The sequence below is a fragment of the Gymnodraco acuticeps genome, unplaced genomic scaffold (assembly GCF_902827175.1).
Source record: "Gymnodraco acuticeps unplaced genomic scaffold, fGymAcu1.1, whole genome shotgun sequence".
Taxonomy (NCBI): domain Eukaryota; kingdom Metazoa; phylum Chordata; class Actinopteri; order Perciformes; family Bathydraconidae; genus Gymnodraco; species Gymnodraco acuticeps.
The window spans coordinates 550,691-575,903 of NW_022991920.1; the positions used below are offsets into that span (position 1 = coordinate 550,691).

Genomic DNA, 25,213 nt, shown 5'->3' on the forward strand with positions numbered 1-25,213 from the left:
ACTCTGCAATCCATCCTGCCACACAGTGTTCCCTCGACTTTCCCGCCTCTCTAATTCCTTCCTCTGTGTCTCTCAAAGCGACGGATGGATGGCAAACATCCCTGAACGACCCGCACACCTTTACTTCAACTCAACTGATCGTCAGCTCTCCGCTAACAAATGGATAGAAAGGAAGAAAGAAAGGCAGAGTGCGACAGAGAAATTAGAGTGTGGTAGGCAGAGAGGTGGAAATGAGCCGGCAGTGGAGGAGCAGGAAAAAGCAGTAATTGAGTTTAAACTTGTTTTCTGGGTACACGAGGACAGCATGAGATGTGCGGATGAGTGAGGAGGCTGCTGACACTTCATACGGCTGCAGAAAATGACATCCTTTCCATAGATAGACAGCCTAGCTTCACATTCTGATGTTTTCCCAGACAAAGAGATTGTTCCTCCGCTGTGTGACTGTCAAACAGGTCTGGTGAGGAATGGGCAATTACTGTTTTTTAGGTTTTTAGGGGGAAATGATTCAAAATGCAAGATTAGATTTTTGAAACGAAGAAGCAAAGTTACAGAGAGAAGTCCATTTGAAGGAAGCATTCAAAAGGGTTATGTTTTCCAACTTTTAACAATGTATTTTGAACTTTTCCCCGATTTAAAGGAAAAACCAAATGGTTGCCTGGTGGTCATGGGGGATTGTGGGGTGATCTTTAAGTTGATATGGAAACATTTATAGAAAACTGTGTCACACACATCCATTGAGCAACATTAGAAATCATCTAGACTCAAAACGCAAATCAAAGTCAAATATTGGCTCTATTTTAGCTCATTTATTGGTCCCTACCAACCCCTGAAAAAAAAGATATTGGGCTCTTTAGCTGCTAAATATGTACTAACCTGTCGGTCTGCTGTTATGTAGCAGGTAGAGGTTGAGAACTGCTGGTTTCTGATAGCTTTTGCGTGCTGCAACTTAACACAGTAATAAAACAATGAGCAGAATCTTTCGCTTTTCATTCAAAAAGTCATATTGTACTTCCAATGTGTGGATATCAGAGAGAAAACAAAAATAATAATGTTGCTGAGAATTGGTTTCATTGGTTCTCTATTAACGATTTTTGCAAGGAGGCTGATAAACTCATTAAAAACGAAAACCTGAACATGTTTGATTTAAAAAAATTAAAAAACATTATTCAGGGAGCGTTACCTTTCCTTCAAATAGTACTTGCTGTTACAAAAATACCTACATTTAATTCCTAGAAGACACAGTTGGCATGACAAGGTAAAACTTGTGAGAACGTGCATCTTGAGTTGAGGACATTTTGCCATCTGATTTCCTCCCCCAGAAAGTGAAAGCTAGTGCTTGAAAGTGAGAAGTTGAAATGGCGTATGAGTTTCACAAACTGCTGTTTTGGATTTATTGAATTAACACTTCCATTTTTACTCTGCAGTTTGGAGCTGAAAAGTCTATTGAATCAATCCGACAAATGTTTAAGATCCCGGTTTGTGATTTTCACAGCGACTGCCTTCCCTTTGATACATTAACTTATGTTTCCCGTTAAGACTGACAGAGGTTCAGCGGGAATAAATGCCAAGGTCTTATCACGCTAAATGCCAATCTATGTTTGGCTTTCACAGAACCATTAACCGTTAACCTCTATTCATCTGCTGATTGGCCGGCATGGTCCAAGTCAAACACGATCAATAGAGCTTCCTTTTACCCTCCAACCAGCCTTGGCAGAAACCTTCGATGTATTGATGAGTTCATCCGCTGGCAGATCAGCAGGAAGCTCAATGGGCCCAAATAAACTCTTAAAGATCCTGTAAGCAATCAGCTGGCCAAACACACACAATACAACTACCTTCATCTTTATACACAGTATATCACGACTGTCATTTATAAATCCTGATGACCTTCATATGACCATCCCTGCATTAAGCTGTGGCCAAAAAAAGGTTCTACAACTAAATTCTGTAACCCAGTGCTGTTGGAAATCAGACTTCAAATGTCAGATAAACCTGCATACAAAACCCAAAGTGTTTCACTAAAATAACTCTGGGCTGAAATTGCTTTAAAGAGGCCCTATTATGCTTTTTGGAGATGTCCCTTTCTGTAGTGTGTTATATAAGTTGTAGTGCATGTAAATGGTCTGTAAACGCCTCCATTAGACTCCTTTGTTTACTTCCGAAACACAGTGGCATCACTATGTCACACTCGTGCTTCTATTCCAACACATTGTACATGACAGGCTAAGGGGCGGGACATATCAAAGCATCAATACGCCCCTATGACATCCGTATTACACCCTTATTTTACACCAATATTACACTGTTTTTAGACCAATATTACAACCAAGTAACAGCTATTTTACGCCAATATTTCACCTTAATTACACAGTTATTTCAACCCATATTACACTGTTATTATTCCCATAGTACACATTAATGCATCTGTATTACACCACCATTGTTACACCTGTATGGCACGCATTATAATACCCACGTTACCCCCATGTTATACTGTTATTACCTGCCTGAAAAGCTTCCATTGGACTCCTTTATTTACTTCAGTATCATAGTGACATCACTATGTAACATTGGCACTTCGATTGGCTAGCCCTCCAGCACATTGTAGGTAAAAGGTTAAGGGGTGGGACAATCACAACTGAGCTGGCCAGCTAACCAATCAGAGCAGACTGGGCTCTGGTTTCAGACAGAGGGTGAAAAGAGGTGCTGCAGCACAGGCAGTATGAGAAAAGAGCTTTTTGAACATTAAAGCATGGAGACATGTAGAGACACTACATACTGATATACACCTGAACATCAGCAGGAGAGGACTCTTTAAAGTAGAGACACTACATACTGATATACACCTGAACATCAGCAGGAGAGGACTCTTTAAAGTAGAGACACTACATACTGATATACACCTGAACATCAGCAGGAGAGGACTCTTTAAAGTAGAGACACTACATACTGATATACACCTGAATATCATCAGGAGAGGACTCTTTAAAGTAGAGACACTACATACTGATATACACCTGAACATCAGCAGGAGAGGACTCTTTAAAGTAGAGACACTACATACTGATATACACCTGAACATCAGCAGAAGAGGACTCTTTAAAGTAGAGACACTACATACTGATATACACCTGAACATCAGCAGGAGAGGACTCTTTAAAGTAGAGACACTACATACTGATATACACCTGAACATCAGCAGGAGAGGACTCTTTAAAGTAGAGACACTACATACTGATATACACCTGAACATCAGCAGGAGAGGACTCTTTAAAGTAGAGACACTACATACTGATATACACCTGAACATCAGCAGGAGAGGACTCTTTAAAGTAGAGACACTACATACTGATATACACCTGAACATCAGCAGGAGAGGACTCTTTAAAGTAGAGACACTACATACTGATATACATCTGAACATCAGCAGGAGAGGACTCTTTAAAGTAGAGACACTACATACTGATATACACCTGAACATCAGCAGGAGAGGACTTTTTAAAGTAGAGACACTACATACTGATATACACCTGAACATCAGCAGGAGAGAACTCTTTAAAGTAGAGACACTACATACTGATATACACCTGAACATCAGCAGGAGAGGACTCTTTAAAGTAGAGACACTACATACTGATATGCACCTGAACATCAGCAGGAGAGGACTCTTTAAAGTAGAGACACTACATACTGATATACACCTGAACATCAGCAGGAGAGGACTCTTTAAAGTAGAGACACTACATACTGATATACACCTGAACATCAGCAGGAGATGACTCTTTAAAGTAGAGACACTACATACTGATATACATCTGAACATCAGCAGGAGAGGACTCTTTAAAGTAGAGACACTACATACTGATATACATCTGAACATCAGCAGGAGAGGACTCTTTAAAGTAGAGACACTACATACTGATATACACCTGAACATCAGCAGGAGAGGACTCTTTAAAGTAGAGACACTACATACTGATATACACCTGAACATCAGCAGGAGAGGACTCTTTAAAGTAGAGACACTACATACTGATATACACCTGAACATCAGCAGGAGAGGACTCTTTAAAGTAGAGACACTACATACTGATATACACCTGAACATCAGCAGGAGAGGACTCTTTAAAGTAGAGACCCTACATACTGATATACACCTGAACATCAGCAGGAGAGGACTCTTTAAAGTAGAGACACTACATACTGATATACACCTGAACATCAGCAGGAGAGGACTCTTTAAAGTAGAGACACTACATACTGATATACACCTGAACATCAGCAGGAGAGGACTCTTTAAAGTAGAGACACTACTGTACATACTGATATACACCTGATCATCAGCAGGAGAGGACTCTTTAAAGTAGAGACACTACTGTACATACTGATATACACCTGAACATCAGCAGGAGAGGACTCTTTAAAGTAGAGACACTACACACTGATATACACCTGAACATCAGCAGGAGAGGACTCTTTAAAGTAGAGACACTACTGTACATACTGATATACACCTGATCATCAGCAGGAGAGGACTCTTTAAGGTAGAGACACTACATACTGATATACACCTGAACATCAGCAGGAGAGGACTCTTTAAAGTAGAGACACTACACACTGATATACACCTGAACATCAGCAGGAGAGGACTCTTTAAAGTAGAGACACTACTGTACATACTGATATACACCTGATCATCAGCAGGAGAGGACTCTTTAAAGTAGAGACACTACATACTGATATACACCTGAACATCAGCAGGAGAGGACTCTTTAAAGTAGAGACACTACATACTGATATACACCTGAACATCAGCAGGAGAGGACTCTTTAAAGTAGAGACCCTACATACTGATATACACCTGAACATCAGCAGGAGAGGACTCTTTAAAGTAGAGACACTACATACTGATATACACCTGAACATCAGCAGGAGAGGACTCTTTAAAGTAGAGACACTACATACTGATATACACCTGAACATCAGCAGGAGAGGACTCTTTAAAGTAGAGACACTACATACTGATATACACTTGAACATCAGCAGGAGAGGACTCTTTAAAGTAGAGACACTACATACTGATATACACCTGAACATCAGCAGGAGAGGACTCTTTAAAGTAGAGAAACGACATACTGATATACACCTGAACATCAGCAGGAGAGGACTCTTTAAAGTAGAGACACTACATACTGATATACACCTGAACATCAGCAGGAGAGGACTCTTTAAAGTAGAGACACTACATAATGATATACACCTGAACATCAGCAGGAGAGGACTCTTTAAAGTAGAGACACTACATACTGATATACACCTGAACATCAGCAGGAGAGGACTCTTTAAAGTAGAGACACTACATACTGATATACACCTGAACATCAGCAGGAGAGGACTCTTTAAAGTAGAGACACTAGATACTGATATACACCTGAACATCAGCAGGAGAGGACTCTTTAAAGTAGAGACACTACACACTGATATACACCTGAACATCAGCAGGAGAGGACTCTTTAAAGTAGATACACTACATACTGATATACACCTGAACATCAGCAGGAGAGGACTCTTTAAAGTAGAGACACTACACACTGATATACACCTGAACATCAGCAGGAAAGGACTCTTTAAAGTAGAGACACTACATACTGATATACACCTGAACATCAGCAGGAGGACTCTTCAAAGTAGAGACACTACACACTGATATACATCTGAACATCAGCAGGAGAGGACTCTTTAAAGTAGAGACACTACATACTGATATACACCTGAACATCAGCAGGAGAGGACTCTTTAAAGTAGATACACTACATACTGATATACACCTGAACATCAGCAGGAGAGGACTCTTTAAAGTAGAGACACTACACACTGATATACACCTGAACATCAGCAGGAGAGGACTCTTTAAAGTAGAGACAATACATACTGATATACACCTGAACATCAGCAGGAGAGGACTCTTTAAAGTAGAGACACTACAGTAGATACTGATATACACCTGAACATCAGCAGGAGAGGACTCCTTAAAGTAGAGACACTACATACTGATATACACCTGAACATCAGCAGGAGAGGACTCTTTAAAGTAGAGACACTACATACTGATATACACCTGAACATCAGCAGGAGAGGACTCTTTAAAGTAGAGACACTACATACTGATATACACCTGAACATCAGCAGGAGAGGACTCTTTAAAGTAGAGACACTACATACTGATATACACCTGAAACTGAGATAGTAGGGCCCCTTTAAATCACATAGGTCAAAGTAACACATTGTACTGGATTCAGGTAAGAAACAAAAAATGTATCTGAAAAAGAAAGAAATCAATAAACATATTGTGTAAATAGGAGATAATGCAGTACTTGATATATTCACTACACAGATATCCCAATCAGAAACCCCTTAATACACCTTCCTTTAATATATTGTTTGGCCACACATCAAAGTGTTTAAACGTCCTGAATTTCTCTTTCTTCTTCTCTCTAAAACTGGCAGAGGCTTTTATTATTCCTCACAGTGCTCTCCATCATGACTTGAATCAAAGATGCTCTGAAACAGCAGGAAAAGCTTTGCCACGGTTCAGTTTCGCTTGTTGGACAACGGGGGAAAGAAAGGAAGAGGGAGGGAGGGCGAGGAGAGATAAGGGAATAAAGGAGGAGAGGAGAAGAAGAATGAAAGAGATGAAGAGAAGAGGATTGGCAGTGAGGGAGATAAGCAAACATGTAAAGAGAACGTCTACTTTTGATGATAGAGCATCTAACAACAAGGCCGGGAAGCAAAATAACTAATAACACACACATTCACACACACTTTGGACTACACACACACACAGCATGGCCACCCACATGACCACAGCTGACATTTTAATGAATACTGTCAGCCTCTTCTCTCCCTTCATACATATTGAATTGTGCAGCTGCCGAACCCTCCCAGATGTAACAGCAGCTGTGTTTCCATCTGAGGATCCTCATGCAGTCTGAGACGCATCCAATTAGAAGCAGCGCATTATAACTAATGCATTCAATGTCTTTGCTTATTATGAGACAATTAGTGACGGAGACACATTTGTGAAATGACGACAGAGTGGAAAAATATCAATAAACTAGGGAGAAGTATTCAGATCCTTCACCTAAGTTAAAAAATAACAACGGAAATACTTCTATCAGTAAAAGTATTTGAAGTATGAAAAGTAGTTATTATGCAGTAAAATATTACCTCGTCAGCTTTTGTACTTTAATGTATGGTGTTGTTGGATTAATATAAGCGTACTGCATTGATGTGCATGCTGTATTTCACTGCTGTAGATATTTATTGTTGTGTTAATTGTCTAATTTACTCTTTTTATATAGTTCAATATATCTAGCAATATAGTTCAATCTATTAGTAGTTCATATTCCATAAGATCATCATATGTTTTTAGCTGTGTTGCTGGCCTACATTTCACTTAAAAGTCGAAATAACAGTCGAAATAACATCTCTTTTAAAATATTTTTTTAACCTAAAAATAGGGAAAATGTTTGTCGACCAATAAAATAGCTTCATCTTTTTTAGACCAAAAAAAGAAATGACATTCAAAATTCTAATTTGTTTCTTTAACTTGACAGCAAGGGTGTGAAATGTGTGATCTAAAAGGTAGAAAAAGCTGTCAAACAAATGTAGTAAAGTGAAAACATGCTCGAGATTCAGTCTGAGATTTAGTATAATGAAGTACAGTCCTCTTCAACACTGTCCAACATATCAACCGATAAAATGTACAGTAAGCTGTATTTAATTGCTTTGATAAAAATGTACCAAATTTCCCTGTAACATTTTAAAAAGGCATTCATGACTTTATGGAAAACTTAGCCACATGTCAATGCTTAAAACCCTACGGGAGTGAAACGGCGTCTGTTTCAACACTTTCTCAAGGATTATAATTAGCATGAAAGGAGAGAAAAAGCTAAATTAGCGTCAAGACCCTGCAGAGAAAGAAGCGGGCGGTCGATGAGCAGAGAGGAAGAGAAGAAGTTGTTTATGGACAGACACCTCTCATCACATCTGATCATCTTCTACTCTCTTCTTGTTTGACCATCATGAAACCATGACAGCGATCTGAATTAAGCCGCTCTGTAAATTGAGCCCTCGGTATCCGACAGTCTTTGGAGAGACACTTCTTTGTTGATGAAGCCGGCTGCTATCTACGTACAGTAAAAACAGCCTGAGTTCAATCCGCTCAGTGGGAGGTGAGATCTCTATCCATCGCCTTCATACACAGCTTAATTCAATTGGAGAGCAATTATCGACCGCCCGAGGCTTGGAGATCCTCGTCGGTTTGTGTTCCCATCAGGGAGGCTTGCTGTGAAGGACCCCCCCCCCCGCCCTTCTGTATTGATGTACTGCTGAGTGTAAAACACCAGAGCAGACAGCTTCAAACAGACAGGAAGACTTTCTCCGACACAACCTCAGCATTCAAGAGTGTGAAGCTGAGACGACAGGTGATGCTCGTGTCTCTCAGTGATGTGTTTAATGAGCAAGTAGAACAAAATAATAGTTTAATTTAAGGAATATAGTACAATCAAGAACAACATAAACTACTTATACAGAGGTGGAATAATCTAAGAGGAAGGAAATCATTTAAATTCTGCATAGGAGGAAACATTTTTCGAGAGCTTTGAGAAAAAAATGTTTACGTCTTAGAAAAAAAAGTATTTTGAGAAATGTCCGAACTTTTTTTCTGACTTGTCTCTCAAAAAAGTCACTTTCACATGTGGCCCAATCATCTTCCCTGAAATCCCACACGGTTTTCACTATAAAGGTTTTAGCATTTATTTCATATTTATGATTTATGGCAACGCCCTAAAGTTATAAGTAGGTTGTTTATTATTAGTATTACTATTTGGGGATGGAGTGGCGCAGTGGGCTGTGCGTTGATCATCAGATCAAGGGTGGCGTTGGGGAACTCAGTTCGAAACCCGCCACCACTGCGTCTGGCCGTTGTGTCCTTAGGCAAGACACTTCACACAAATTTGCTCCTGTGGGTATTGTCCACAGTACATGACCGTTAGATGTGTGATATGTGTGTAATGTGTACTTGTAAAGCGCCTTGATCACTTCGAGGTGTGAAGATGGGCGGAGTGGCGCAGTGGGCTGTGCGTTGATCATCAGCGTTGGGGGACATCAGTTCGAAACCCGCCGCTGAGTCTGTAAAGCCGTTGTGTCCTTGGGCAAGACACTTTACCTGAATTTGCTCCTGTATCGTCCACAGCACGACCGTTACATGTGTGTAATGTGTATTTGTAAAGCGCTTTGAGCGTCTGGAAAAGCGCTATAATAAATGTAAGGAATTATTATTATTATTATTAGGATTCAGAAAGGTTTTAAAAGCTTTATTGTTTAATGCACATGAGATTTTCTTCGGAAACAACTATGCTATAGCTAAACTAGATTAACTTAAAAATTAAAATACATAAAGTGGAATACAATAATGCCTGTGAATAAAAAAGAGATAATGGTGCAAGTAAGTTTCAGCAATAAAAAAAAATATATATATAAGATCATTTTTTATTATCGATTAATCTGTCGATTTTTTTGCAAAATGAATCATCCAAAGTCTTTGTGTCGTGCTTTGTCGATCTACAACATACTGTGTATTCACTTAAATATGATGCAATACAAAGGAACGGAGGAAATCTCATTTGAGAGGCTGAAATGTGCCTTTTCTTTCAAATGGCTGTTTAATTGATAAGCAGTCGCTTCTTTTTCTGTCAATTGACTTATTGATTGGTTGACCTATTGTTGCAGCTCTTCTGTCTATTGTTGTTTGCTCAAATTGTACTTTTCTAATCTGACTTCCTTTTTTTTTTTAATTACAACTAAATAATCGACGGACACCAAATCAATTACTGCTTTCAATCAGCTCCAAAAATCATTAATATAAAAAGTGTTTCAGGTTCATAGAGGCGTGTGGTGCAGTGGGTTGAGCGTTGGTGATCAGATCAGGGGGTCATAGGTTCAAACCCCACTGCAGTCAGCATGTTGTTGTGTTCCTGGGCAAGACACTTTACCCCAAATTGCTCCTGTGGGGATTGCCCACAGTATTGAGTATGTAAGTCGCTTTGGATAAAAGCGTCTAACAAGTGTAATGTAATGTAATAGAAATACGTCACTCGACGACAAATGATAACAAGAGAACAAGGAAGGAGAACAAATAAATCTCTGCTGAGGAAAAAACTCAATGCCACCATCGTAATAAGCTTTTTGCTTTTGTTATTGGATATCATGCCGGACAGAGAAAGACTAATGTAGTGTTTGTTCAGTGAAGGAGGCTCTCAGCACTCATTCATGTGCTCTATTGATTATCACTCTTTGTGTTTTGTCTGAGATAATTCGTCCTTTTCAAGCACCTTTTACATTAATACTTTTATATTCTACTGAAACCAAGTCCATTTATATTTCCTCACCATAAAAGCTGCTTCTAAGAGCTCATAAAGCCACCGGGGTTACCAGCCACATTCATTCAAACAGAGAACACTTTTATGTACTTCAACATCCTGTTTATATACCTACAATTTGCAGTTATATAATCAGGCAGACATCAACAGCAACAACCCTCTTGCTACACAACACCAACAGATACATTGAAAATAAGAAATAAAATGCCCTAGAGTAAAGTGATTTGAGAGGCAAGCTGATGTTTCTGAAGAACACAGGATCATAAATGCAGCTTCCTGTGTGTCAAAGAATAGATTTCAAAATACTGCTGCTGGTTTATAAAGCACTGAATGGTTTAGGCCCAAAATACATTTCTGACCTCCTGCTAAATTATGAACCATCCAGATCTCTCAGGTCTTCAGGGACTGGTCAGCTTTCTGTCCCCAGAGTCAGAACTAAACATGGTAAAGCAGCGTTCAGTTATTATGCTCCAAATATCTGGAACAAACTCCCAGAAACCTGCAGGTCCGCTGCAACTCTGACTACTTTTAAATCCAGGCTGAAGACTTTTCTTTTTGCCGCTGCTTTTAATTGAAACCGAGCGGTTGTGTTTTGTTTTTGGTTAATGAACATTTGGGGCTAGTAACCCCAAGGAATCAGTGTCTGGGGACTTTGTCCTGGCTGCTTTTCTCTGTGTATGCTGCTCGAGACGTATGTGCCATACAAGCGTACACAGCTCATGTTCGGAGAAACCTTAAAGAAAGGCATCAGTAAAGTGGAACTTCTGTGTGAACTATTCATATCTTAAACTGCACTGTAACTTTTTATTCATGTCTTTTTTTCTTTTAATGTTTATTTGCTTTTTAATGACTGTTTTTAAATGCCTTTTTCTGAATGTCTTTCATTTTTGTAAAGCACCTTGAATTGCCTTGTGTTGAAAGGTGCTATATAAATAAACTTGCCTTGCCTTCCTGCTAGGGATGCATATCGTTAACTTTTTTACGATACCGATACCGATACCACTGAACGATACCGATACTCAACCGATACATATCGTGATACTTTGAAAATGTATCATCCCACAATTACTCCCATGAAGCGCTTTACGATATAGTTGACATGTCAAATGAATATTAAATTCAATTGTGGGACTTCTTGGACCTTTTAGTTCTGAACAAACAATGAAAGATACATACAAAATATGAAGAAAACCGATTATGGAATATCTTTTATAACACCCGCCATCAGGTGTGCCGCGTGAATAGCACATCTTGTCAATGCAAACAGACCGTTATAGCACCGTTATAATTAATGTTAAACCTGAGATTCGACTAGAGAACAAATACATAATAGAATAATGGTCATGAGATCACAACAAATCTCATCTTTAAAATCAACATTTACCTTCACTGGTGAGAGAAAACCAATCCCATCACAGTCCTTTTTATGGGACTTTTACCTTTCTAGTATTGAACAAACAATGAAAAATACATAAAATATGAAGAAAAACGATTATGCAATCTAATTTATAACACCCGCCATCACGGGCCACGGACTCACTTTTAAAATTAATTTTAAATTTTTTTTAAATTTTTTTTATAAAAGTATCGAAACCGGATCTGATTTCGGTACGGTATACCGTAGCCACCAGTAACCGGTATTTCGGTAATACCGGATACCGGTATGTATCCCTACTTCCTGCTTTTATTGTTATATCAGTAAATCGCATATTGGAGACTTGTGACGCATGTGAGCTGCTACAGATAAAATATACTGGCTTGTGGAGGAAATAAAATAAACAGATGCACCAGTGACTACAATCCTTTCAGAAATACACTGCAGTCACAAAGAGGACAGATGCTTTACACATTGGGAATAAAACACTGCTGACTTTAATTTAAAAAGGGTGTTTGAATCCAAATCACAGGAACAGCAGCTAAAAAAAAGAGGACCAAAATATATTTGGTAAAAACTTGAATGTGATATCTCCTCAAACTTTGTTGTTAATTATGGGCAGAAAGTGACTGCCGGGTTTCTCAATGATATTTTAGCCATTTTTATTTAATCAAAAAAACATTAAATGTGCATGTTTTTAATTATTTACTTTATATAAGGAGAAAGTAAAAGGGACTGAATCACTCACAATACAGTCTGCATCAAGTTAAAGGGAGTTAGATATTGATCATCTGTTCTCATATTTCACTTACAATTGGAAAAAAACAGTAACATTAAACAATTTCTTAGGAAAACCTTGGATTGCCAGACGTCTCCAACCCTTGGAATCTATCCAATGATACTTTGACTTCACTGTTCATTCTCAAACAACCCGTATATGAATGTGTGTCTTGTATCTTATCTTGTTGTGTTAAGTAAACATCAGGTTCTCCCAGAGGTGTCCTCTCGTGAAAACTTCACTTCACACCATTGTGTACTTTAACTGCTGGCTTTCCAAGAACTGCAAAAACATAGAGACACCAGAACTGAACGACCCAGCTGAAGAGAGCAAAAGAGAACGATTGAATAACCTAAATAAACAAAGTAAGAGACATAATGTCGACGATTCAATAAGTGAATGATGTGCTAACATAAAGAGGTTGTATTGGATGCCTCATGCAAGTAAGCTCCTGAAATCATACTCTCCTGACTCCAGTCTTTTTTCTGGAGATGTCCAGAAATTATAAAATACACAACAATGTACATACATGCACAGACTGTGTAAAATCCTAAGCCAAAACAACGACATGTCGTCACATTGCAGATGCTCCCTGCTAAAGTTCAGTTAGCAGGATTCACACTGGGTCTCCTCAGGGTTTCTGCAACTTCGAAACGTAAAGATGCATCAGATCACTCTTGGGCTAAGATTTCCAGGAAAAAGCAGGAGAAGTTGAGAATGTTGTTCCCATTTACTCCCCACGCCATGGTGTTTTGTCTTTGAGCTGTCAGCTCTCGCTAAAAATGACAAAAGGTGAAATCCTCTTCTCGGCACAGATCTCTTTGCTCTAGAGACCAACTGCTGAGCTGACAAACATTTCCTTCACTTCAAGGCCACACACACACACACACACACACACACACACACACACACACACACACACACACACACACACACAGTGAAGCTCAACTCCCTAGACAATTGTGAAATATGAACGTGAAAGCATCCGACCGGTTTCATTCAAATTGAGAAGAGGCGGCTCGTCCACAACACATTCCAGCGGGAGAGTTTTCAGCCAACAAACAAAGATTTGTAATGATTAAGACATTAACATGCCTATCCCTAGACACGAGGAGCTGTAATGATGTGCGACAAACACTGCATTTGAAATAACCGACAGCAAAACGGAGGTGATAATGAGATAACTGTCACAGCGATAATATCTGATAACAAGCAGATTGTCTGCAGCGACCAAATGCACTGACAATGTCAACAACCAAAAGATCTTCTGGAGTTAAGGAGTAAGAACTTCCAAAACTAGCAGGAGAGTAGAAATGGCTATTTTGAGACACAAATAAATCCTCTTAATGTATTGAACTTCAAAGCACTGCTGTCGTTTCCAAAGACAATAAAAGCAAACCCAGCGAAAACAAGGGAAAGAGATCAAAAAGCGTGACTTACTTTGAGTATTCTTCATTATCTTTGTTGCAGCGAGAGTCCTTGTGTTTCTCCCAGTCCTTGCCATGTTTGCATGTGGTCAGCAGAATGATATCTTCCCCGTTGTGGATGTGATACAGAGCGTTCCTCGTCTCAGAACCGATGCCAGTCAGGTATCGCTTCCCTTTGAAAACCAGCAGGTACTTCCTGGAAGGCGGCGCATCGTTGAGCGTCAGATAACCCATGCCCCCTCCTTTTAGCGGGTGCTCCTTGGAGAATAGAGGGATGGAGATATCAAAGTTGGGTCTGAAGTTGACCACATCTGCGCTGGCCTTGGCCAACATGGCCTGGCCCACCTCGAAGCCCAGGTCCTCTGTGTAGTCCGGCCAGGTGCCAGAGTACAGGTTGAATATGAGGTGGTTCCTGCCATCGTTCCACGTGGGCAGGCTCTGGATTCGGAGCCTGACGTTCTGGACAAACTGAGCCGAGAGCTGGTCCCTGTCCAACGTGTCCACGGCCAGGATGAAGAGACAGGCCCTCGAGGGGTCCGTGGTGTGGAAGCGAGACTCCTCGATGGACGACAGGATCTTCTGGTAGGTCTCGGAGATCTCGTCCCCTCTCTGTGGAGGGTAGATGTAAACCCTGAAGCCCGTCTGGCAGCGAGCGAAGTCGAAGCAGGTTTCCATGCGGCAGCGCTTGTTCCTGTAGATGTTGTCTCGGATCGCTCGGCGTTCACGAGGCGACGTGTGCTGGTGTTGGACCTGAGGGCTGTCCTCCTGCAGACACACAGTTTGTCTATTTCATCAATCCATCAACACTGCATGATCAATTCTCAGCGAACAAATGAGAAGAAAATAAAGCTCTCCTTTAAAATGCCATAAACTCTGTTATCATATTCCAGTTTTGCCTTCATTTTAAAAAGATAGACGGTTACATTTAAAACCTTTACATGGTTAATACAAATGTATTTTCCAGTAATATTACTCTTCACATCTGACTCTGAATAGTCATGAAGCGCCCCCCTGATATTTGCCCTTCACATAACTTAAACGCGCTGTACCTTATTGGAGAATTTTACATGCACCCCCTTTGACGTTTGGCAAATCTGTGGCCTCCCAGTTATTCTTTTTATGGTAATAAACAAGATCAAACTGGCTCAATACAAGACACAGAGCTGACCGTTAACAGTCAAGAGGCCATGAGTTACAAATGGAATAATATCTGCATTTCCCACACGTCTTAATCGGATATCGCCATTTTGTGAATAAGGTCTAATTCAGAATATCCGTTTACATGACCAGTATCAAATCCAGAAGATTGTCATATTAGGTTGACTATTTATGCATTCACAAATATGTGCACGATAGGACTCACTGGACCATAATGCAGCACTACAACCAGGAAAAGACAACACTTATGGATTTAGGATATCAAAATCTTAGACAATTTCAAAATGTGTCAATATATCAATATATATCCCAGTCCGATAGCCATGTGTACCTCCTGCTCTCCTCCCTCCAGGTACGGCTCCAGCAGCTGGGTGGACTCAGGCCAGTGCCTTGGGGGTCTGGAGGGGCTCCTCTGGGGCAGGGGCTGGTACACCTCCTGGCTCTGGTGGTAGTACTGGTAATCCGGCTGGTGGTACTGGGGGTACTGGGGAAACTGGTGATATTGGTACGGCTGCTGCTGGAACTCCCCGATTTCCAGACCCCACAGGTAGACGAGGAAGAGAAGACCGGCCCCCACAGACACAAGCAGGTACCGCTTCTTGGCCTGCATGTGTGCTGTGGGGGGGGGAGGAAGAGGAGGAGGTGGAGGGATAGAGACAGGAAGAGAGGAGGAGGAAGAGTAAGGGGGGGATAAAGAGGAGGACGAGGAACTAGGTAATGATGAGGAGAGGAGGAGCAGGGAGGTAGACACAGGTCCGCTCGACCCACAGACAGGCTCTCTTTCCACAGCTCGGCATGTTGGGATTTGGAATCACTAAAAGAGACAAATAAATAGAAATGAATTACCCTACAAGTTACTAATAAAGTCTCCAAGAAATGCAGTTACTAAACAAAGTAAAACTTGTTGACAACTTTTTCAAGAGAAGGCTAGACAAATATCAGTGTAAAGGCACTATATGTCGTTTAAAAAAGCTGATTATTCTCATCCAATAGCTTTATGTTTTGACAGATTTAATAATATGCTGATCATGTTGAGTCCAATGAAGATCAAAATAAATCTAAAAAATAAAATAAAAAGAAGCCATGTGCAGTTATAGGTGTCAGGTTCAATAGTTTGAAAAAACACACACAAATAGTCCTTAGCATCAAATCAAGTCAAACACTGATGCATGCCACTGTAAGCAATATGTTGTAAATCAGAAGTCCTTAAAGAAAACCAGAATCTAAAACAAGTGCCATTCACAATTTTGCCAATTCAATGTCTTTTACTTTTTGTAGAGCTTTTTACCTAATTAGATATTACTAAAGCCATTTAGCAAACAGCATTTGTAATCCTTGTAACTAGGCCTACCTGTGCTGCAAACATTTTGAACAGTAACCGGTGTTTCCGGGTTGTGCGATTAAATAGCGAATATATCCCAACATTCGCATCAGTAAAACTAGATTAAAATGCAACTGGTGCAAGCTTAATAGGTGGAGTTTTAATGAAGAAAGACGACGATGTTTGATGGTAAATTCAGCACTAAACTGCAGGATTTCTCAATGAGGATACATGAGGAAACACGTGGAATATCTGTACCGTAATTACCGCTTAATAAGCGATCTCCATAAATAACGTTTGGATGATAGTAATGATTTGTTTCCTTTGTTTTCGGTCGCCTGAGTCCACAATTTAAAAGCTAGAACACTCGGTGCACTGTTCTACCTGTTTACAGGAAACACCTGTGGTCCCGGGAACAGATCCGGACCTCCGCGGCTCCCCTCCAGCCGGAGCACCGCTCCTCAGCTCGGATACACATTCTCCAGCTCTACGGCCCAAAACACCCGATCACAAATCCATCCACGAATTTGAAATTATGTTAAATGCAAGTTTTTCCCAGCAGTCACTGAGCTCTGCGTCCGTTGGGAAGCCCAACACGGTGCGCTGGCTTCATCCTCCCCGCGCCCCAGTCTCAAACTTTCCTCGTGGAAATACCACCGAGTGATTTTCACGTGCACGAGGCTCCGGCCGGGCGAGCACGCACCTTTTTATCCGCGTGGCTGGTATCCGAGGTGGGAACACACGATCATCTGCCAGAACAGCCGGGATAACACCGACAGCATCCATCCAGGATTAACTGCTGTGTTAACATGCATGGCAAATCATCAACTGCCATCACCCTTTAAAACTAAAAAAAGGAAATCCCAGCAAGACAAGATCCAAACTTTTAAATGTTATTCCACCTGCACGCCGGGTGAGAAATAAGCAATGATCAGCATCCCAGGTGAGGTAAGGGAATGCCGGCGCACCTGATCCGGAGAGACGCGCTTCGATAAAATCCCATTAGGTGCGTCTTCACGGTCTGACAACAGGCAGCGGGGTTTCCTCAATAGGGTGAGAGTGATGGAGAAAAAGAACAACCTGAGTGCTGGTGTTTCGGGGTTATTCCATCCTGACTGCTCGCCTCCAGCAGACCCGCTGTCCTCATGTTTCCTTCCTCAGATGGATGTGGACTGCGCCACCGTGCAGCAGCAGCAGCAGCAGCAGCAGCAGATAAACCCGACACACTGAGGGGGGTTTGGAGCAGGCATGGCTCTGATGGTGAGGTGAAGGAGCTTGCAGTGATTCAGCATCCCTCAGTCTGCATTTCAAGCTTGGTTTTTATCAGTTTAATAATGTCAAAGTCCTCAGAAATGTATTTGGAAGCAGTAGATTCAACCAGGTCTTTCATATTAACTTTCATTCATCTTTACAAACCAAACTCCATTCAGAAATCTGCAAAGTAGGGTTAGTAATGGTATGCATTATCTGAGTTTAGCAGTTGTAAAACATGACTTCCAAAAGGCACATTTTAGGCATTTTGGTTGCATCTTTTGTGCAGCTTGTTCGAATAAGATATGCACTAAAAAAAATAATACGTTGACTTTAATTAAATGTATTATGTCAACAGATTCCACATAATTGTATTCCAATAATAAATTAGGTTTAATTTCATATTATTGCTTTCAACTAACCTACAGTATGTGTAACAATGTTGAAGACCTTAATTAAAGTAAATGTTTCAGATGTTCAGTGTAGGTTCGTCTCATCAGTAAACTAGTCGAGGTTTTATTTTCATGAAGTGCTGCCTGGTGCTCAATGGATGCAAATTCACTCTCAGCGTGTCTTGTTGAGTTTCGTATAATTAAGAAGATTTCTAATGCAGTTTGTTGTTTTCCCCAATTTACACTACTGAATTAGGCAACACTTTCGGGCTGTTGGAAAGTTTTGTAATCTGCATGCAATTTGTCTCGTTTGCTGCACTCTGCAGGCTCCCCTTGAGGTAATGATAATTTAGTTGCAAATGATGTTAAAAGGATTTGTCAAGGCCTGTCAAGGTTTAGTGAACTGACTCCTTGCCAACCTAAACCACTTTTAATTAAGCTCTAGCTTCATTTCATCTCTTAATGATTCAGATATTCGGCCCGATTAATCAACTTTGACCACTTATCCTTTCATCTCTCCTGCCCCTTAGTCATGTTGCTATTATTTGCACCGAAGCCATCGACTGAATACAATTAAATTGGTAATGATTTAAGATGTCATTATCTCATCAATTAAGAGATGATGTTTGTAGATGTTGCTGAGCCACACAGAGGCAGATCATGAAGCAAACAGTGCCATCGTGTGGTTCATGTTGCAGCCCACACTTCAATTGTTCCAGTTTACACACACACACACACACACACACACACACACACACACACACACACACACACACACACACACCAACTAATCAGACTGATGAAGCTGCAAAAAGACATTAACTGTAGGAAATAAAATGAGATTTAAGTAAAATGTACCCCTGGCAGGCAGGAGGAGATGCAAACCATAGAAGAAGAAATCAGCTAATTGACACTTAATATTATTCCACTGAGCCTGAGAGACTGTCTAGCTAATTTATGACATTTACTCAAGTAGTGTTACTTTGAGGTAGGCTATTACTTTTACTTTTCCCCAATGTAATGGCACTTTACATTTTTACTCCACTACAATTTAGAGGCACACTTTATACTTCTTCCTACACTACAGTTGTGTTTTTTTTTACGGTTTGTACTTTAACATGAGCCATCAAGTTACAAATAATTACAGTTTGATAAATAAATACTGTACTTACATGTGGCTGTGTCAACATAGACTAGAAAAGTGCTATATAAATGAGTGCAATCCATTTACTATACAAAAAAATACTAAAACATTGCGACATAATCTGAAACAGAATCTGTCAAAATCAAAAATCCTTTACTCGTCCCAAAGTGGAGAAATGTATATTGTTAGAGCAAAGGAGCAGATAAAACACAAAAAGGCAAGACAATCAAACCTATTTAAGCATAAATGGACTTCCTGTGCAAGTGTACAGTTCAAGGTAAGTTATTAATGTGTCTCAGGCTTTTAAAATCTCTTAATGGAGCGGATGAAAGTGAATCTTCTCCAGCTTGTTGTTCTGCATTACATATCTGATCCATTGCTTTTGTCAGCTTTGTTTTCTCCTCATTTGAATTCATTCAGGGCTTTATAAATCACATGTACTCAACCTGTTTCCAGTCTTTGTGTTCTCATTTATTTCTGGACGCTCCACTGTGATCTGGCTTTCAAATAATTATATTACAGATTGTGTCGTATTGATTTTGCTGGATTGTTTTTGTTCAACATCCTGTGAACCTATAGCTATAAAACTTGTGGCTGGCACAGTTTAATGTCTTCCTGTTGTTCAGGCGCCAAAAATGGACCGCTCACAGAAGGTGGGAGCGGTATAAATCCTGGATTTCAAACCACGCTAATAGAGGGGATTTCTCATCTTTAATCTCTGGCTGAACAATAGCATGAATACATCCTTTGACTTTACTTTGAATTGTAGGAATACACAGGCCAACAATTGTCTGAAACACTACCTCTGCACACCAGTTTTGTTTTCACTTACCTGAATGTGATAACTCTGAGGGATTGGCTGCTGTTGATGGCTTCATGGTCGATTAGGGGGAGATAAATCTGGAAAAGGACGCAGAGCAGCACAGAGAGAGGGGGAGCTAAACTTTGATCTGTTTCCAGTCTCAGTCCACCGCTTCACTTCCTCTTTTTCACCATCAATCTGGAAGCTTAAGGGATCATTCAGGTCAGGTGACTGTAAGTAAATCTTCTCTCCTGTACCAGCTTTTAGGATGCTGTCATGCAGCTTTAACATGGGATCAAACTAATAAAATGTGCTCATGTATTTTATTTAAAGGTCCCATGCCATTTCTACTGATCATAATTCCATTGTTGAGGTATACTAAAATAGATTGGTTTCTCATACAGCATCTCTATGTGTAACGGCTTGTTGGAGCTCCTGACCCCCCCCCCCCCCCCCTCCCCTCCATATGAGCCCAGTGGCCGTCTGCGAGACAGCGAGACACAGCGAAACCCAGCCCGAACACACACACCCGCAGCCTGGCTGGGAGTTTGTGTGTGTGCTCACACACCGACTCAAAGCCTCGCCGGGTCCCGCCGTCTCAGGGAGGAGAAATCGGCGGAGCTGCAGCTGAGAAAAGATTCAGTGTGTGTGTGCGAGGAAGTCCGTGGATTGGTCCAATTTCACCAATTGGTCCATGGGGTCGTCGTTACGTCATTTGGTTCCCGGAAGAAAAAAATGAAAAAGAGAAATCTCCAAGGAGAGGTTCTGGGGCAGCATAGACAGGTATTTTCTGTGTTAGAGTTTTACTCGCTACAGGGTGTACTTTGAGGGTTTGTGACTGCAGACCGTTTACATGCAGAAAAAGCTACATAACAACAAGGGGACGGGTAATAACCGGAGAAGCATGACATGGGACCTTTAAGCAGTGATGTTACGTATTGCGCCGAGGCTTCGGAGCGTGTGTCGAGTAATCCCCGAAGCTTTTTGTGAAGCATGTATCGAGGCTTGTATCGTTTTGGGCCAGTGACGTCATCGATGACAAACGAAGCCTCGCTGCCTGTCGATACCACGTGACTGCTTCACGAAGCGATTCAGATCGGTTGAACCGTTGAACCACAGCGCTCATAATACCCATGGATGTATAAGAACCATATTACCCCTCCTGTACCCGGGCCCGCTGGTGACACGATGGAATTAAGAGAGCTAAGACCCTCACTTATATAGAGGTCGGAACATGTCATAAGTATAAATAGATACAAGCATAAATAAATGTAGGAATAAAAACATGAATAAATACAGGAATAAATATGTTGCAGTGTTGTCAGAGAGCTTTAGTGTGTGTGCTGTGGCTCAGCTGGAAAGCAGTTGACTCATGACCGCAGGGTCTCTGGTTCAACGACTGAACAATACGTCTTTTTTGTTGTTTATAAAAGCTACAGCTAAATGAGATAATGTAGTTAATAAATGTATTATTTGATATGGTTTAGCCTTTCTCAGGCTACAACATGGTTACGTTTATGAATATTATTAAGGAATACAAATCCCTCTTTGCAATGTTTACCAGCCTCCTTAGGCTTTTCAATCACAATTGTTCAACTGGAATAAAAACAATATTGTTAACATGAAAATATGATTTAATGTTCGTTGTTTAGAGTTATTCTAAGGCTTTACTCAATGGGAACTCGGTAGGCCTATGAGATCACACTGTTGAGATGTCCAATCTGCCTGTTTTACACACTTTGACCAACAGGGGGTTTGTGTTCAAATGAAGCCCATGATGATGAAGCCTCATGAGATGAACCCTTTTGCGAACCAATTGGCTGGAAAGCTTCAAAGCTTCACAAGGCTTCATCTCGCCATCACTACCTTTAAGAAAATAATCTTGAAACTACTTCTATCACTGAATATGGCTGCAAATATACTGTATAAGAACAAGTGAACAAGGTAAACCAAATCTAAGAAAATAGATATCACTATGACTCTTAACCGACATGGAACACAGGGGAAGACTAAATACACAGAAGGGTAATCACAGGACAAGACACAGCTGGGCAGGGAAGGGAGAAACACAAGGGCAACAGGTGAAAACAATGAGACAATCAGACACACCAGGGAAACTAACGACAGGGAGGAGGACCAGACAAAACACAAGGAGGAAGACCAAACACAGAATGAACAGACTTACAAAACCCATAACCAGACAGACAACACTAAAACCGTGACATAAACCTGGGAGTGTGACAATATATGCAAATGAGGCTTGTTCAATGATAATTTTTGGGTAATGTAGTTGAGATATCCAGATGGAAAAAACACCTTAATATGTATTTTGGATGTTTTGTTTTTGCTTTTCTAAAAAACATGTTGGTTAAACAACATAATCCACATTTTGAATAACTTCGTCATCATTTTTAGAAAGGGGGCATTTTAATTGAGTCTTTTTCAGACAACGCTACGATTGATATCTAAAACTTAACAACTCATGCCCAAACTAGATTGATTAGGCAAGAAGAAACACTTGTCGTTTATTTTGGTGGGGGGGGGGTGGATAGTCCCTTTGAGGGGATTTATTTCCTGAAACTAGAGAAGATAAACTGATTTTATTCGTCCCCCTGCCATGACTACAACAAGAACTTAAAAAACTTATTTCAAGATGGTCAGCGACACGAGACGTGATTCCTGCGTGAGAGAAAAATGGTTTAAACTCCAAATCTGTGTTCAGTATGCCATGTGGAGGAATCATCTAAATGCTAACGACGTTGACTGAGCCATATCATGGGATGGGGGCACGTGAACCCCCCCCCCACCTTACACTGCATCACACACAAAATAATAAAAACATTCCCATGGTTGTAATCTGCTTTGTGATTATTTGTTTCATCTAATGACTCAGGCTACCTAGTAATGTAATACACACACACACACACACACGCACGCACGCACACACACACACACACACACACACACACACACACACACACCACACACACACACACACACACACACACACACACACACACACACACACACACACACACAGAGCCAGCTGGGCCACTAGCTGCTGTCCTGCTCTGCTCAGATGCTCCAGCTCAGGATTTGAGGCTGCAGTGTAATTTTCCAACAATCCACATTTCCCGACCATCTGCTGCCGAACGAAACAGAAAAAGCGAGGCAGTAATTATTATCCATTTGAGAGTCATAACAAACCAACAGAGCAGGCTAAAATGCCTCCTCGATCTACAGGAGTGCATGAACTGACGTTTTCATAGGGGAAGCAAACAAATCATGTTTTAATGACAAACATCACACAGCAGCGGAGAATCATTCTTTGGTTTTTGATTGGGGAAACGGCACTTGAACCAAATGCAATATAACAACTTGAATTAGTCTAAACTGGTTTCATGCCTCTACATAACAAGTCAAGTTGCAGTTTACATCCATTTCTGTCCAAAATATCATCACGTCATCATTGTATGTATTTAAGTTTCAAAGTAGCATATAAGGTGTTAAGCTGACGTCCAACCAGACGCAACCAAAATAATTAACCAGAAGTACAAATTCAGAATTCACAAATGCTCACCTTTTTATACTTCAGAAAGCATCATAACAAAAAGCCATCCTGAGAAAGAAAATGTCTGGCATTCATAAAATAATACTTACCATTATCAGGATTTATGTGCAATATGTTGTGTCTAGTTTGTAGAAATGTATTGTATTTCTGTGTCCGTAATTCTTGCAGTTTTTGGCAATTTGGTGACTTTTATTTTTGTACCCACACAAACACTTGAAGTCTGTTTTATCTGTCCTTTTTTTCTATCTTGATTCTGTTTTATCAACTCATTTGTCTCATGTGTTTCAACCTTTAAAAACACAACCAGACACTACTACACCTGCATTAAAACCAGAACAAAAGACAGAAGAGTAGACAGGAAGTAGGACAAGGAGAACTCTCTGTAGGCTCTTTTACTTGTCACTGTTATTGGATAAAACATGATGATACTAATATATTAAATATGTTTCCAGACAATACACTTTCAAGACGGTCTAAATAGGTTTATACTGATAGTGAATGCATCCCTCTTCACCTCAATGCATCTGCAGTGCAAACTCATTTTTTGTCACCACCACCCACCGGTGTGTGTGTGTGTGTGTGTGTGTGTGTAGGGTGTGTGTGTGTGTGTGTGTGTGTGTGTGTGTGTGTGTGTGTGTGTGTGTGTGTGTGTGTGTGTGTGTGTGTGTGTGTGTGTGTGTGTGTGTTGTGTGTGTGTGTGTGTGTGTGTGTGTGTGTGTGTGTGTAACATATTAGGGTCAATCAATGAAAGGACTCTCCTCCTCTCCTCTCCTCTCCTCTCCTCTCCTCTCCTCTCCTCTCCTCTCCTCTCCTCTCCTCTCCTCTCCTCTCCTCTCCTCTCCTCTCCTCTCCTCTCCTCCTTCTCTTTTAGCCCAGGACTGCTGACCTTTCGCCCAAACTGTGAAATGTCAAGAGGATGCTTGTAATGTCACAACAGCTCATCGGGGCGAGGATGCCGTTGTTATGGAGACCGCATCACGTCCGAAAGCTCGATGAGACTTTTTTCACCTGAATAAAAAATAGCAGCCATTTTTTATTTGACCTTTAGTTCAGTTGTGTTTCTGCAGTTATTCTCGAAGAGGGTGCAGCAACTGTTTAATATACATTCATGGAAACGTTGCATTGTGTTAAAAATGAGGCAACATTTACATTAATAATATTTTATATTATAAAAGCAATGAAAGTTTATTTATACAGCACGAAAACAGTCTTTTTTGACGGACAGAAAATGCTAATTAAAGCTAAAATAGCATACAGCAGTTATAAAATCGTGTAAAAACTGTCGTCAATAGTGTTTTTCTTTATCATTAAATACATAAAATTAGTAATCAATCAAAGCATTTTGTGGAATTCTACACTTGAATTGCCGAGTGCACTTTACAGAAAATACGTTTTTTTAAAGAGTTATCATGACCGTTTACAAGCTTCTGATTAATTCAAGTGAAATTCAACCCAACTGTCCATCACTGCCGTTTTTCCATTGATGCATGTCTGAGTAAAAGCAGCGAGACCCTGTTTCTGTCAACGTCGAGATGATGGTTTATCTTGCGAA

The 25,213-nt window shown here is 40.5% G+C and overlaps 1 protein-coding gene across 1 annotated transcript in view; it reads right to left on the reverse strand.

Moving 5' to 3' along the window:
- Positions 1 to 15,859, reverse strand: part of LOC117535645 (exostosin-1) — a 291,078-nt gene extending 275,219 nt beyond the window's left edge. The window contains 2 exon segments of the mRNA XM_034200183.1: positions 14,036 to 14,787; positions 15,512 to 15,859. Of these exon segments, the coding sequence (XP_034056074.1) occupies positions 14,036 to 14,787; positions 15,512 to 15,790 (1,031 nt within the window). The 5' untranslated portion in view covers positions 15,791 to 15,859.
- Positions 15,860 to 25,213: the final 9,354 nt, after the last annotated feature.